A 17,185-nucleotide genomic window follows, 5' to 3' on the forward strand; every position below is an offset into this window, starting at 1 on the left:
TCAATTGAGGGTGAAGATAGGAATGACAATGGATCGGGTACTTATAAGTACTTAATTCGATTGAATTCTAATAGGGCGAGTTTGAAACAGGTTTGGGTTTAAGGAATAATATCCATGATAGGTTCGGGTTTTTCATGTTGTGCATTAGTTATCTAACCCTATTTTTATAAATAATTAATTAAATATAAAATATATATTTTATAATAATATTTATAAATTTTTATATATTATATTTTAAATAAACAAAATTTAAATATTTTATACAATTATTAAATGTTAAAATATAAATTATTAATAAAAAATTTATATAGATTATTAATTAAAATATACAAAATTAAACAGGTTCTGACATTTTTCGAGTAATAATAATCGGGTTTGGACGAGTTTGGGTAATTAACGATAAATTTTAATCAAATTTGTGACAGATTCAAGTAATGAAAATATTTATTGAGTTCAAATTCGGAAAGGGTAATTTTTGGGCGTTTTCTACCCGTTGCTATCCCTAGGTGTAGAGGTCTGAAGCTAAAGTTATTTTTCAAATCCAAAACTGAACCATTTTGAATTTCATTTTTTTTCTTATTTTCTATATAAACATTTTTTTTTATATAAGCAATTGCCATAGCAATATAATTCACCAGCAATTTTACTAAAAATTAATTAAAGAGTAAAATTACAAAAAAAAATATTATAAAGTTTATCTGTGATATTATTAAAATAAAAAAATTGTAAAAGATCATTAAATTTCAGAATTTTTTTTTTCAAACTCTTACCTTTAATCTCCAGCATGTAAGAATGATTTGTTTAATTACATATTGATGTCAAGAGGACAACAATTTTATTAAAAGAAAAATATTTAATTTATTTTGACAAATAAATATTTAAAACTTCTTTTTTTTTTAAATATATAAGTTAGTTTTTGTATTTTTATTTTATTTACTCTTTAATATTTTTAATCACTTTAGGCATTAAATTGAATTTCATCCAGTTATTGTAATTTTTTAGCTTTTAACTATTTAGTATTCATAATGGCAATTTCTTTCTCTTTTAAATACATTGCTAACATAAAAAACATTAAACTAGACGAAGGGATTAAAGAGTAAAAAGCATAAAAATATGTCAACTAACTAATTATTTTTCAAAATAAGAGGACTAAAAAAATAGTTTCATTAAAATAAAAGAGCTAAATAGTAATTTAATTTTTATCAATATTGTGATGATGCAATTATAAAATTTTATCTTAATTAGTAATATTTTATAATAATAAAAATAATTTAAAACTATTTTTAGTTAAGTCTTAAAGCTCAATTTCACCCTTATAACTATTGAAGAAATTCAATTTAGTACATTTTCAATTTCTTGTCTAAAGTAGTTAAAAATTTTCAATTTAAGCTTAACTTAGTAAAAAATTAAGAAAATCAAGAAATTGAATTTCTTAATTTTCTTGATTTTCTTAATTTTTTGATTTAAATCAAGAAATTTAGCCTAAAAACCATAAATTGAAATTTAGCCTAAAAATCATAAATTGAACTTCTTATTTTTCATTTAAATAAAAAAAAGAAATTTGGACAATAAATTTTAACTTTAGGGTTAAATTGAGTTTAAATTAAAAATTTTAAATTAATTTAGATAAAAAATTAAAAATGAGTTAAATTGAACTTATCTAATAAATATAATAATAAAATTGAATATTTTATCTTTTAGTTAATGCTCCAAGAATAGTCGATAACAAAGTTTTTCCTTAATAAAATAATGCTTTTTTAATAATACCTAAAAGGGATAATGTTAAAAAAAATCTTAAACTTTAAAGTTTTTTATAATTTTACTCTATATTTTTTTTAATAAAAATATCCTAAATTTTGAACTTTTTTACAATTGCATCCTATTGTCCATTGTACCGATAATTCTAAAGTTAAAATATATAAAAAAAAAACCCCCAAGCTTTACCTTTTTTACAATTATACCCTAAGCTATTTTTTAACAAGTATGACCCTAAACTTTAAAATTTAATAGAATTGAACCTCATTGTTAATTATCCCGTTAAATACTAATAGGGATGTTAGGTTATCACTTTTAATTTCTGAAATTAAAACTAGTTAAACTTAATTTACAATAAAATAAATCCTAATTAATGAATTAATGGGTTATGTTTTAGGGCTGTCAATGCGGGTTTGATTGAGTTGCTGAGAGGAAATGTTGATAAGGGAGTGAAATTGAGTTTTTATAAGAGCAAAGTTGGTTTGATTAGAGGTAAGCATTATAAAGGTGATGATGGCTTTTTCGAGGTGATAAAAGATGATTAAAAGAAGTTTTATGCTTTGAGGCAGAAGGGAAGGTTGGTGATTGGTAGAGTGAGCGGGTGTACGACATTGATGTTAAATGATTTTGTAAGGCTTGGAGGTTGAAGAGAGCTAGTAGCCAAGGAGTGGGGAGGTACAAGAGAACTTTTATGTTCTTAGTGAAAGTGGTATCAATTTTATTGAAAATGATTTCTTTTCCTTTTATTATAAAATAGGTTTAATGAGTATAATTTGGGGATTAGAACTGCTAACTTGATATTTCTATTAATATTAAATGGGTCAACTAAAGTTTAAAGTCTAAGATATAATTTTTTTAAAAAAAAATTAGTTTAAAGTACGATTATAAAAAAAATTTGAAAAATTTTGAATATTTGCTATGCTTATGTAATAAATTCCGTTAGAATTAACAATGGAGTTATGGCTTGTTTTATCCAAAACCTCAATGCATACAGAATGTAAAACTGGGTTAAATGATTGAAATTTTATTGTCTTAATTTGACCCATAATAATGATATTGAAATGATTTTGGTTCCATACCACGCCAAAACTGAGGTTAGGTAAGAAATTTATACGCTTTGTATTAGGATTTGCATTTTTCATGCACAAAACAAGGAAAATATTTATTTTATTATCAATATTACCATTATAATATTATTTTTATCTTATTTTTTAAATTAAATATTTAAACAAATAAGTTTTTAAATTAACTATGTTTAATTAAATTCTTTAAAAAAAAGTTTAATTAGATTTATTTGCTAAAATATTGAAATAGAATTTTTAATTAAAAAAAATCAAATTTTCCTCTATCTCTCTAAGCATAAAAAATCATAACTTAAAAAGTAAATTTATTATCTAAATGTTAATTGATTTTTTTTTCTTTTTTTTCTTTAATCAAGTAAACATATATTTACTTTTCTTGTGTTTTCTTAATACAACTCAACTAAGCCTTTTATCCCAAAATTTTGGGGTCGGCTATATGGATTTGCTTTCTCCACTCTAAACGATTTTGGGTTAAATCCTCAGAAATATGTAATGCTTCTAGGTCATGTTGTACTACTCTCCTCCAAGTCAATTTAGGTCTACCCCTTTTTTTCTTTCTATCCTCTAACCTAATGTGCTCTACTTGTCTAACTGGCGCCTCCGTATGTCTACGCTTCACATGACCAAACCACTTCAATCTTCCTTCTCTCAACTTATCTTCAATTGGCACCACTCCTACCTTTTCTCAAATACTCTCATTAGGGACTTTATCTAGTCTAGTATGGCCACTCATCCACCTTAATATTCACATCTCTGTAACTCTTATCTTAGACGCATATGACTCTTTCAGTGCCCAACACTCACTACCATATAACATAGCGGTCGTATGGCTATACGGTAAAATTTTCCTTTCAACTTATTGGGAATCTTACGATCGCATAAAACTCCCGTGGCATGTCTCCACTTCAACCATCCGGCTTTAATCCTATGACTAACATCCTCCTCACATCCCTCATCTACTTGAACGACTGAGCCTAGATATTTAAAGTGATTACTTTGGGACAGTACAACTCCATTCAAACTAACTCCTTCTTTATAATCCGTTTGGCCTTCACTAAACTTGCAATGCATATATTCTGTCTTCATTCTACTTCACTTAAAACCCTTTGACTCTAACATACTTCTCCAAAGCTCTAGCTTTTTATTGACTCCTTTTCGTGTCTCATTTATCAGAATAATATCATCCACAAACATCATGCACTAAGGAATACTCTCTTGTATATGTTTCGTCAATTCATCTAAAACTAATGTTAAAGGGTAAGGGCTTGTGGATGATCCTTGGTGTAATCGAATTGAGATCGAAAAATCTCTTGTGTCCCCTCCCACTGTACGCACAATAGTAGTTGCTCCTTCATACATATCTTTCAATACTTGAATGTATCTAATAGATACCCTCTTTTGTTCTAACACATTCCATAAGACATCTCTTGGAACACTATCATAAGCCTTCTCCAAATCAATAAAAACTATGCGTAGATCTTTCTTCACATCTCTATATTTCTCCATCAAGCCTCTAATGAGAAAGATCGCTTCCATAATTGAACGACCGGGCATGAAACCAAATTGATTGAGAGAGATAGAAGTATCATGACGTAGTCGATGCTCCACAACTCTCTCCTACAACTTCATAGTATGACCCATGAGTTTAATTCCCCTATAGTTTGAGCAACTCTGTATATCTCCCTTATTTTTAAAAATAGGTACTAAAATACTCTTCCTCCATTCATCAGGCATTTTCTTTGAGTTTAGAATCTTATTAAATAATTTAGTTAACCATGCCACTCCCATATCTCCCAAACACTTCCACACTTCAATTGGTATTTCATCGGGTCCACAGGCTTTACTCACTTTCATTCTCTTAAGTGCTTCCTTTACTTCTAAAGATCTAATCCTTCTAGTATAATTCACATTCTTTTCTATTGTTCTATAGTCTATATTCACGCTATTACCATTTTGACTATTATTAAAGAGATCATTGAAATAATTTCTCTATCTTTCTTTAATGTCCTCATCTTTCGCCAACACTTTTCCTTGTTTATCCTTAATGCACCTAACTTGATTAAGATCTTGACATTTCTTTTCTCTCCTCCTTGCTAATCTATAAATATCTTTCTCCCCTTCTTTAGTTCCAAGTTTCTCATATAACTTTTCAAATGCCTGTGTTCTTGCTTGACTAACTGCCTTTTTTGCCTCTTTCTTTGCTATATTGTACTGTTCATATGCCTCATTATTATCACATTTAGGTAATTTCTTATACTATTCCCTTTTTCTCTTCACTGCCTTTTGTACTTCCTCATTCCACCACCATCTCTCTTTTGAGGTGGTCCATGTCCTTTAGACTCTTCAAGTACTTTCTACCTACTTCTTTAATCTTTGATGCCATCTGTATCCACATATCATTAGCCTCCATACCTAGCTTCCATACTTCGGACTCGATAGGCTCATTTTTGAACTTCACTTGCTTTACTCCTTTGAACTCTCACCACTTTGTTCGAGCTACACTATTTCTTCTGACCTTACTTGAATTGTTCCTAAACTTGACATCCAAGACCACCAACCGATGTTGACTTGTTAAAGCCTCTCTTGGAATGACCTTGCAATCCTTGCATAGAGCTCTATTTGTCTTCCTGGTTAAGAGGAAGTCGATTTGGCTTCTATATTGTCCACTTTTGAAAGTCACTAAATGTGACTCTCCTTTTATAAAGTAGGTATTTGCTAGTATTAGGTCGTATGCCATAGCAAAATCTATGATGCTTTTTCCCTCCTCATTTCGACTGCCAAAACCAAAACCTCCATGAACATTCTCATAACCTTGTCTATCACTTCCTACATGTCCATTCAAATCTCCACCAATGAAAACATTCTCTTCATTCGGTATGCTTTGCATTAAATCATCCATATCTTCTCAAAACTTTTGTTTACTCTTACTATCTAGTCTTATTTGTAGGACATAAGCACTAACTATATTTATTGTTTCTTCTTCTAGTACTAGCTTTACTAGTATAATTCTATCTCATACTCTTTTCACAGCTATTACTGCGTCTTTCAATGTCCCGTCTATGATTATGCCCACTCCATTCTTGTTTCTCTCCTTTCCGGTAAACCACAGTTTGTACCCTAAATTACCCACTTCCTTACTTTTCTCTCCTACCCATTTAGTCTCCTGAATGCAAGCAATATTCACCCTTCTCCTTTCCAAGGTATCCACAAGCACCATTAATTTTCCTGTAAGTGATCCAACATTACAAGTGTCGACCCTGATCCTCCTCCTATTCTGCTCCTTCCTAATTGGTCTCCTTCTATAATATCTTCTGTTATTTTTTATGTCTATCTTATATTCTGTTCCACTATCTGTTATATTATCTATCCTATGGACTAACTTCTTTACTCATACTCGTCCATGATGTGGGAACCCTTGCTCACTTAACGCCACACCCGGGAGCCGGTATGGCGCATCACTTTCGGTAAACACCCTACACCCTTGCATATTTCTTACCACACCCGGGCTCCGATGTAGCGCGTCGTTAGTAGAGGACGCCCCAACGTTTATGTCATTTGAGTCCATATCATAAGGTGTGATGAAATTTTTACGCTGGTTGTCACCTACCGCAACCCTCCTCATTTATCCGGGCTTAGGATCGGCTAAGCGCAAACTACTTAGGCGGAGTTCTTGTGTTTTCTTAATAAGTAAATAATTTTTTCACAAAATGTTTTTTATTATATATATAGAGAGATAATTATGTTACTTAATTTTCAATATATATGAATAAAATAATTTTTTCATTCAAATTAAAACTAAAATTATTTTAATTGTTTAATCTTTTACTAATAAAGATCTAATTTAGATTAAATGATTAAAATAGAATTTGAAATATAATTATTTGAAATTAAAAAAAAAAAAACAGATTTGTCTATAAGTTTTGGCAAAATAAAAGGGAGCAAGTTGTAATTAGCGCTATTTATATTCTTGAGGTCCAAATGTAGCGAAAAAATCATATTGAATTATAGAAATTATACTAAATTAAAATTATTTTGATATTTTAATTCAGTTTTAATTTTTTATTAAGAAAAATTAAAACTATACTGAAATTAAATCAAAACTGAAGTGAAAACCACATATATATATATATATATATATATATATATATATATATATATATATATATTCATAATAATTTTAATTATAAATAAATTAAATTATCTTATAATTTTTATTTATAAATATATTATTATATAATATATATTAATTTATAATCATATTTATATTTTATAATTAAATATTATATAATTAATAAAAAATTAAAATATATATTAAAATATATTTATATTATTATATTATATATTTAATTTTAAATTTTACGTATGTAATATAATTAAATATTATATAATTTAAAAATATTTAATATTATTTAAAATTTAAATATTAATTTAAATATATTTTTTTAAAAAATTATATAAAATTATTTTAAAAAATTAAAAGTTAAATTAAAATTATATTAAACCGAAGTAAAATTGAAGAATCACTGACTATACCAAACTAAAACTCAAATAATAAAGAATCAAATCTGAAATTATACCGGAATTTCAATTCGAATCTAGTTGTGAGGCCGCACGCTACTAGTTGTAATTTACCGAAAGAAAGAACAACAGTCGAGGAGAATGTGGGGAACTGTAATAGAAGCAGCCGGGTGTACCTGCCAAGTACATGGTCTAGTTTGAGCTATTTATCCGCAAGAGGAACAATAGTGCCACAAAAAGCTGCCACTCCAAGGTGAGAGAGAGAGAGAGAGAGAGAGAGAAAGAGAGAGAAGGTGAAACAGAGTTCTGAGAGAGGTGAAACAGAGTTCTCTGGCTCTTGTTCTTGATATTATTGATTATGTTCAAGTTCGTTCTTCTTTTTGTTTGAGAGAATTCACCTGTCTTTTGCAGAGCTCTGTGAAAAACAGATTAAGATGGGTGACAAAGCTGAAACTTTGGAGGCTGTGTTGAAGGAAGCTGTAGATTTGGTACAAATAAAAACAAAAAAGAAAGAAAAAAAACAGAGCAAGCTGAACCCATCTCTCTGTTTTTTCTATTTGTTAATCAGAACTTCACCCTTTTGATATTTCTGCCTTTTAAGAGTTTTGTATTTTGGGTTTTCTTGCTTCCTGGGTTTTATGTTTTGAGTTCATTATTGTGACTGAGCGCAGGAGAACGTGCCAATTGAAGAGGTTTTTCAAACTCTGAGGTGTAATTCAAATGGTCTCACTACAGAGGCTGCTGAGCAGAGACTTGCCATTTTTGGATATAATAAGCTTGAGGAAAAGCAGGTTCAAGACTATGAATTGTTTTCTGCTCACGGATTTTTCATGTATTTATATAATATGCAAAATAAATTGAATGGTCTCTGTAGAAATTTCTGCAGAAGTTGTTTTCCATTGAATTTTCTGTAAAAACAAAAAGGCCAATTTTCTTTCATCTCCTCTTTCTCTCTGGTTCTGAAGACAACTGCTAATCCATATCTTTTGGGTTGGTTTTGTTTTGCAGGAGAGCAAGATTTTGAAGTTCTTGGGTTTTATGTGGAACCCTCTTTCATGGGTGATGGAGGCAGCAGCTATCATGGCTATTGCACTTGCCAATGGAGGAGTGAGAATGCTTTATCTTATTTTTGTTGTTTGCTTGCCGAGAAAATGGACACCTCCCCCTCAAAACTGAGCCCATGCAAACACACACATAAAAGTTTGGAAAGAGGGAAAGATAGAGCGAGAAATTTGCCTAGATATTTCCTTCATTTTCTCGGCAACACCAAGCTCTTTTTGTTTGAGTGTCTGAACCTCATACTTCTTTCTAAAATTTCCAGGGGAAACCACCTGACTGGCAGGATTTTGTTGGAATTATCACTTTGCTTCTCATCAATTCTACAATTAGTTTTATAGAGGAGAACAACGCTGGTAATGCCGCTGCTGCTCTCATGGCCCGTCTTGCTCCCAAAGCCAAGGTATGGATAGAAGAACCTCTTATGCTTATTCTTTGTTATATAGCTTTTCACTGCTATTGGATGGATGCATTGGATTCTTCATTATCAGCATTCTATTCTGAGCTCAGCTTGTTAAATATTTTGTCTCATCGGCCGCATTTGTTCATTTCCTGTTAACTGAATTGTTTCAGATCCTTCGAGATGGGACGTGGATTGAGGAGGATGCCTCCATTCTTGTTCCTGGTGATATTATCAGCATTAAGCTTGGAGACATCCTTCCTGCAGATTCTCGTCTTCTTGAAGGTGATCCATTAAAAATTGATCAGGTAATTTGGCAACTTGCTCTTTCTGTTGATTAAATTTGGGTTTGTTTAAGTTGAAATGCTCAAGTGGCCCTCTTTTTATATTGGATCACAGTCTGCTCTTACTGGCGAGTCTCTTCCTGTGACAAAAGGACCTGGTGACAGTGTTTATTCAGGTTCTACATGCAAGCAAGGAGAGATTGAAGCTGTGGTCATTGCCACAGGGGTGCATACATTCTTTGGGAAGGCTGCCCATCTCGTGGATACGACAAATCAAGTTGGACACTTTCAAAAGGTAAGGAGATCCCAATGTACATTCTTTTGTTCAACATGGCTATCAGAAAAGAGAAGGGGATATGATATTATAAATTTAAGGAAGGTGTTTTCCCTTTTGCTTATTTATGCCTCTTAATTGTTAATTTGACATAGTTCTGGTGCTTGTGTTTGTTTAACAGGTATTGACTGCTATTGGGAATTTCTGTATATGCTCCATAGCTGTGGGGATGATAATAGAAATAATTGTTATGTACCCAATTCAACACCGCAAATACCGTCCAGGAATTGACAATTTACTAGTACTTCTCATTGGAGGAATTCCTATTGCAATGCCCACAGTTTTATCTGTGACAATGGCGATAGGGTCCCATCGTTTATCTCAGCAGGTTGGTAATTGTGGATATCACAGCATTGCAATCTTTTAGATGATCGTATTTGATGGTTGGTTTGGTGGTGTCAGGTATGTATTGATCTATACTTTGTTAATTATTGCAGGGAGCTATAACAAAACGAATGACAGCAATAGAAGAAATGGCAGGCATGGATGTTCTTTGCAGTGACAAAACTGGAACTCTGACCTTGAATAAACTTACAGTTGATAAGAATTTGATTGAGGTTGGTTTTAATATTGCTGCAAATCATGATTCCATTTTAAGTTTTTATTGCTGTTTCAACATTTTGCATGGATTTAAATGCACAGATCTTTGCTAAAGGAGTTGATGCCGATACGGTGGTTCTGATGGCTGCTAGAGCCTCTCGAGTGGAGAACCAGGATGCAATAGATGCTGCAATAGTGGGAATGTTGGCTGATCCAAGAGAGGTAGAATGATAGATAATATAATATCTTCTACGCATACACTTTGCTTAGCAAATGCAACTTATTTTCTTTGAGGTTGAATAACTGAGACAAGTCACCATAAATTGTAAGATGTTTAAACCATACTACTTAGTCTTGGCCGTTCTATTTATCATTTCACTTTGTTTTGGCTTCTGACTTCAACAAGGCACGAGCTGCCATTCAAGAAATTCATTTCCTCCCTTTCAACCCAACAGACAAGCGAACTGCTCTAACATATATTGATAGTGAAGGCAAAATGCATCGCGTCAGCAAAGGTGCGCCTGAGCAGGTATGGCCATAAGCAGCCATATACTTTGATGTTTTGGCAATTCCATATTGCAAAAATTCATGTTTGCGGTTTGGTTTTTAGATTCTGAATCTTGTACGCAACAAATCAGAGATAGAACGTAGGGTTCATGCAGTGATTGATAAGTTTGCGGAACGGGGTTTGCGATCTCTTGCAGTGGCATACCAGGTAAAGTGTATCACCCATGTCTTTATGTTTTATCATAGTGTCAACTCAGTCAAAATTATTGGCTATTGTTATCAATTTATGCGCAGGAAGTTCCTGAAGGTAGAAAGGAAAGCTTAGGAGGTCCATGGCAATTTATTGCCCTCATGCCTCTGTTTGATCCACCTAGACATGATAGTGCAGAGACTATTCGGAGGGCATTGAATCTCGGGGTAAATGTGAAAATGATCACAGGTACATATTCTTTTATTTTTTTTTCTGAAATTATTATTATAATATTTGTGGTTGGACACTCTTCAGTACCTTTGCTAGGTCCTTGTAGGAGGTTCAATCTTGTTTATTGAATGTTCTTTGATAAATTTGATTGACAATTCATATACCTGATGCTTTCAATCTCTATTAGGTGATCAACTGGCAATAGCAAAAGAAACAGGACGGCGTCTCGGAATGGGAACCAATATGTATCCTTCATCAGCCTTATTAGGACAGAATAAGGATGAGTCAATTGCTGCTTTGCCTGTTGACGAACTTATTGAAAAAGCTGATGGATTTGCTGGTGTTTTTCCTGGTATTTCATCCTTTTTCTCCTTTAAGCTGAATTACAATGCATTGTTTTGTTTTCCTTCCATCTGATGCTTTTGCTTATTTGATCGGCTTTGCTTCATCTTTTGAATAGAGCACAAATATGAGATCGTCAAACGTTTACAAGCTAGGAAACACATATGTGGTATGACTGGTGATGGAGTAAATGATGCTCCAGCCCTTAAGAAGGCTGACATTGGAATAGCTGTTGCTGATGCAACTGATGCAGCTTGTAGTGCTTCTGACATTGTCCTAACAGAACCTGGTCTCAGTGTTATCATAAGTGCTGTCCTAACTAGTCGTGCAATATTCCAGAGGATGAAAAATTACACAGTGAGCTTAAATTCCAATTACTAGATTCATTTTTCAGAATTTATCACATTATGGGCTGCCTAGGATCAGAAAAAGTTACATGTCCTTTCCTATAGAACTTAAATGCCAACTCATTGAATCGAGAATCTGCAATTTAAACTTACAAAAACTAAATCAATATTATGGTTCATTAACATTGTTTATATATTCTTTTATGGCAGATATATGCAGTCTCGATTACAATCCGTATTGTGGTATGTTGTTTGATGTTAGCTTTATAAACTTCTATTAAACAACAGCACTTAATTTATTAGCTAAAATTGCACTTCTGGTGTTGTAATTGTAGTCCGAAAAATAATTCTGGGTTACTCTCAATATAACTTGCTTATTTCTCATATTTCTTTTCTCGCAGCTTGGCTTCATGTTGCTGGCACTTATCTGGCAGTTTGACTTCCCACCCTTCATGGTGCTCATCATTGCTATCCTCAATGATGGTTTGTATCTCTATTTTGATACAGTGGTTGTAGGTTTATTTGCTTTCTCTAGTATGCATTTATCAGGGTTCTCTTTTTTTTTTTTTTTTTTTTTTGGTTGAGAATAGATAAAACTGATGAGAACTTGTTGGCCTTGGCAATTCAGAATCAGCTTTTCAGAATTTTTGAGGAACATTGGATATGCTAGGGATCTTAGTTATACTAAAATGGAGAGGGTTTGGTGGCTGGAAAGATGACAAAATTCTATGGAATTCTAAGTGTGTGTTTTTGGCAGTATTGTGGAGTTTTTGGCAGTATTGTGGAATTTTTGGATGGAGAGAAATTAACATATTTTCAAAATGTCATTTGATTTGTTGTGGGACAATCTGTTGTTATTATTTTATGGGTAATTTACAATTAAGCCCCTAAGGTATAGCAAAATCCACAGGTTAGTCCCTGGTTCGTTTTTAAATAATGATTTGGTCCTTGAAAACATATTGGGGACTAACCTATGGGTTTTGCTATACCTCAGGGATTTAGTTATAAATTATCCTGTTGTTTTTTTAGCTTCATTGTGGGATTATGATTCATGAATTTTCAGTGAGTTTTTGTTAATGTTATTTATTTTGATTGGAGTGTTACTCTTTTAGTCTTGTTTTATGTTTTTGCTTGGGTTTCATAGGAGGATACCTTCTTCTGCACCTTAATTTCCTTCCTTTCTCTTAATTAAATTATTATCAGATAAAAAAAATAAAAAGAGAGTGTTACAATTTGCTTATGCTGTATATAATGCCTGTTTCTGTTTCTGTATAACTTGTTATTTCATTTTATTTTTCTTCGAGCTGGTGTTTGGTTAACCTTTCTATTAATATTTATGACACATACACTGTGCCAGGCACGATTATGACAATATCAAAGGATAGGGTGAAACCATCTCCTCAGCCAGACAGTTGGAAGTTGGCAGAAATATTTACAACTGGAATCATTCTTGGTGGCTACTTGGCTATGATGACTGTCATTTTCTTTTGGGCGGCATACAGGACAGATTTTTTTCCTGTGAGATATAAACTATTGTCATCCCTTTTTAATCCCTTTTTGAATTGTAGTGAAAATCACACCCACACAAATAAAACACAAAAAAATTTAAGGTGATTCGGTGTAAGTCTACTCTGCAACAAATCTACTAACAAAGAAAAATAATTACAATCACTAATTATTTTTCTCCCTCACAAATCCACTCAAAGAAAACTCACAAGTTTTCGGTGCACCTCTTACAACTACTTTTTGGGTACATGCTCCAACCCACGTCAACTCACAAATTCGGTGGCCTGCTTCTCTCAACTTGAGGAAATTTTTGGCCAACCATCTTTATGCTTTTATAGGCCACCAAGTCAAGTCCAATTTGGGACTTTAATGTTTTCCAATTCCAACTTTAAGTTGGACTCTTAAACTACCAAAATTCTTCCTTTTTTTTTTTCAATTTCTTCCTGGTAAATTCTGCTTAAACTTCATATTTAATTTTAAATCCTAATTCTGTTTGGTCTTGGATCTCCAACATGAATAGTGTTATAGCTTATTGGAATCAATCCAGTGCAAGTTTCTTTATTGTCATAACTTATATGATATTAACTGCTTAAGCTTGGTCTTTTGTTCTGTCCTTCTATTGAGATTATTGGAAAAAGAGGAATGAAATTTAAATCCTTTATCCTTGTAAAATTGCACAGACGCATCATGGAAACGGGTTCTGAGATGTGTGCGGTGTGTGTGACTATCACAGTTAGCTCAGTATTTTCCAATCATTTTGCAGATTTTTGTTAGTGTTTTTTGTCAAGCTAAATAGACGACTGTAATGGGCATTTTGACTTCCCCTCTTTATGGTGGTAATTAGAACTTCAATAAGGCACTAAAAGCCATAAACTTGATTTTACAATTGTATGTGATTGCATTAGGTCATTCTAACACCTACTTTGATCGGACATTATCTTGTAGAGTTGTCAATGCATATTTTTTCCTCTTTGCTTTTGGTCATGTGATTATTTTTCACCTTATACTGAATGATTAGGCTGACATCTATAATTCTCAGAGAACGTTTGGGGTTTCGAGCCTTCAGAAGAAGGATGAGGAGAAGGATGAGGAAGACTTTAGAAAGCTTGCCTCAGCTGTCTACCTGCAAGTGAGCACAATTAGCCAGGCCCTCATATTTGTGACTCGATCTAGGAGTTGGTCTTTTGTTGAACGTCCTGGCCTTTTACTTGTATCAGCTTTTGTTATTGCTCAGCTGGTAGTGAATTTTAATTTGGAACTCTGTTTCTTATACGTACAATTATTACTAGAACATACGATTTACTACTTGCTTTTCTTTCAAGGGCAGATTGCTACTTTGATTGCTGTCTATGCAAACTGGAGCTTCGCTGCAATTGAGGGCATTGGGTGGGGTTGGGCTGGCGTTGTTTGGCTCTACAACCTTATCTTCTATTTCCCACTTGATTTTATCAAGTTCTTCATCCGATACGCCTTGAGTGGGAAAGCTTGGGATCTTGTCATTGAGCAAAGGGTACAAATGGCACTGGTTCAATGAAGTTATTTTGATCTGTGGAACCTTTCACAGTATCAATGACAATTTATGATGAAATTTTGTGTTTTCCAGATTGCCTTCACAAGCAAAAAAGATTTTGGGAAGGAAGAACGTGAGCTTAAATGGGCACATGCACAAAGGACCCTGCATGGTTTGCATCCACCTGATACCAAGATGTTCAACGACCGCAGTAGTTACACAGAACTTAATCAGATGGCTGAAGAGGCAAAACGACGAGCTGAGATTGCAAGGTATGCTTTCTCACAATGAATTAATATGATCTTCATCTGAAATCATAATATTGCAACTCACGTGTCAATCATATATTCTATACTTAGCGAAACGATAAATGTGCTTCTATTTATGGAATGATAGGGTTGTTAAACGTGTGAAATTTCCTTTGCAGACTAAGAGAACTGCATACCCTGAAAGGGCATGTTGAATCAGTAGTGAGACTGAAGGGTCTGGACATCGACACGATTCAGCAAGCATACACGGTCTGAGAGATTAGATTGTTTTTGCATCCTCAGAGGTATATTATACTTCTTATAGATGAAAGTGAAATGTGTAATTTAATCTTATGAATGTATAAAAACAATAATCCAGCAGCAGTTCTGTATCATATTTTAGGATCGAGTGCTTCACAATATATGCAGCAAAACTTTATTATAGCTTATTTTGTTTTAGAATCAAGTGTTTCACAATACATGCAGCAAAACTTTGTTATAGCTTATTTTGTTTTCTGACTTTCTTTGATTGTTCTCATTCTCCTAGGGCTGTAAATGAACCAAGCTTATGAGCTATTTGAGTTTCAACTCAATCCAAGCTTGGCTTATCTCAATTCGTTTTCTAAACGAGTCAAGCTCACAGTATAAATTTTAGGCTTATTTAATTAAATGTGCTGAATTCAAACTTACTTATATTATACTCGTTAAGGCTTGGAAGCTCGCTTATTTAATCGAATCATGAGCCAGGAGTTGGCTCGTATAACTAAAATTATTTAGTTTTTAAACTTATTATTTTAAGATAATAAAAATTGTGTAGCTGTAAACTTGATAACCCTAAACTTAAAATTCACTAGAGCCGTTAATGATAGGAGCTGTGTGAGGCTTAGTTTGATAAAAGCTCAGCATGACTTCACTTATTTTCCAAATAAGTTGAGCTTAAGCTTATTGATCATCGACTTGTAATCTAAATGATTGAAAATATGTTGATGAGCCGAACTTGAGCTCTTCAAGCAGCTTGGTTTGTTTACACTCTTATGTTCTCATCTGCTGAATATGTATGAATGGATGATTAATTGCACACCACTTTGTAAAATGGGTTCTAATGTAAAAAATTTTAAGTGAGCATGTTCTTTGATTTATTTTTCAAGTAGAATGGATTTGTAGAGAACTTATTGTAAAAGTATAAATTTTTTTAAAGCTAATTAAATTATTAGCTTAATAAATATTAACTGGCCAATTATATTATATGGTTAATTAAATTTAGTTTTTACTTAATTTATTTATTTTATTGACGAATCAAATTAAAAGTCACTAAAGTATTTATTTATTAAATAATTTCATCTTTATTTTAAAGATAAATGATGATGCAGTTAGGTCTAATTAAACTGCAAGTAGATTAATCAAATTAAAAGGGGAATTCTATATAAATTGGGGTACCTCCTAAACCCTTTATAAAGGAGTGTTTCCACTTCAAGGACATATACTGGCTCAAGTTCCTCCACAAAATTCAAGTCACAAAACTCTCAAATCTCAAGGGCAAAGATCAAATCTTTCTTCTTCTTCAAAACGAGAGCTGTATGCTTCAAAATCAAATTGCAAATCCACATACAGTAGGAATATTAACCACCTACTTTTTCACATCTAGCACTAGAGCTGTGTACTCCAAAATCAAATTACAGTTTACTGATCTTGGCATGTTATGTTCCAAATCACTAGAGATATATTTCAAGAATGAATTGCAATTTATTGATCTTGTATCTGTATGAAAGGATTGTGGAATTACGAGACTTAACTGTGATAATATCAGTTTTCTTTCTTCAATTAGATTCATGGATTTAGATTAAGCTGGCCTTACTTGAATGTGATATGAAATACCTATAAAAAATGAAGCTGCAATTTCCATTCCAATTCATGCTATTAACTAGTTTGTAAATCCAATATTTATTTCTCAATCTAATAAAGAATATGTTTGGAAGAAGTGCATGAAGTTTTCTAAAATGAGATAAGAAAATGAAAGTTAAAGCATTTCGATCTTTTTAACCAACCAGTTAGGTGGGTTAAAAAAGTAGGAATTTTAAAGATTTTGACACCTTAAAAAACCTTACCTTTCTTAAAAAATCTTCCTCCCAAACAAATTATAAAGCATTGAAATAGTACAGCCACCGCATTCCATTATATTCTGTAATAAATAGTCTAAAGACGGATCAAAACCTCCATCATTTCAAATGTAGGATTCAGGAAATAGGCAGCTGTTGTGCTTCCTTTTGCAGCCACTAGCATCACCATCTCCCTCTACTACTACCACTGGAATATATACGGGACAAAGTCACATCCA

The 17,185-nt window shown here is 32.5% G+C and overlaps 1 protein-coding gene across 1 annotated transcript; it reads left to right on the plus strand.

Annotated features, from left to right (window-relative positions):
* Window positions 1-7,451: 7,451 nt before the first annotated feature.
* LOC110650545 (plasma membrane ATPase 3) lies at window positions 7,452-15,356 on the plus strand. The gene is made up of 22 exons (XM_058136470.1): window positions 7,452-7,608; window positions 7,767-7,843; window positions 8,027-8,146; window positions 8,364-8,462; window positions 8,677-8,814; window positions 8,985-9,119; window positions 9,211-9,390; window positions 9,551-9,757; window positions 9,867-9,986; window positions 10,072-10,191; window positions 10,376-10,498; window positions 10,580-10,684; window positions 10,771-10,915; window positions 11,085-11,249; window positions 11,358-11,596; window positions 11,797-11,829; window positions 11,988-12,069; window positions 12,944-13,104; window positions 14,132-14,329; window positions 14,420-14,602; window positions 14,696-14,874; window positions 15,030-15,356. The coding sequence occupies exons 2-22, from the start codon at window positions 7,790-7,792 to the stop codon at window positions 15,124-15,126; spliced, it is 2,883 nt and encodes a 960-aa protein (XP_057992453.1). The 5' UTR covers window positions 7,452-7,608; window positions 7,767-7,789; the 3' UTR covers window positions 15,127-15,356.
* The last annotated feature ends 1,829 nt before the right edge of the window (window positions 15,357-17,185 follow it).

This window comes from Hevea brasiliensis, chromosome 15 (genome assembly GCF_030052815.1).
Source record: "Hevea brasiliensis isolate MT/VB/25A 57/8 chromosome 15, ASM3005281v1, whole genome shotgun sequence".
Classification (NCBI taxonomy): Eukaryota; Viridiplantae; Streptophyta; class Magnoliopsida; order Malpighiales; family Euphorbiaceae; genus Hevea; species Hevea brasiliensis.

Excerpts from the sequence above, each read along its gene's own strand:
- LOC110650545 (XM_058136470.1), top strand. The coding sequence starts at position 7,790 with ATGGGTGACAAAGCTGAAACTTTGGAGGCTGTGTTGAAGGAAGCTGTA. Across the intron at positions 9,758-9,866 it reads CCCATCGTTTATCTCAGCAG|GGAGCTATAACAAAACGAAT; the intron begins GTTGGTAATTGT and ends TAATTATTGCAG. Across the intron at positions 10,685-10,770 it reads CTCTTGCAGTGGCATACCAG|GAAGTTCCTGAAGGTAGAAA; the intron begins GTAAAGTGTATC and ends ATTTATGCGCAG.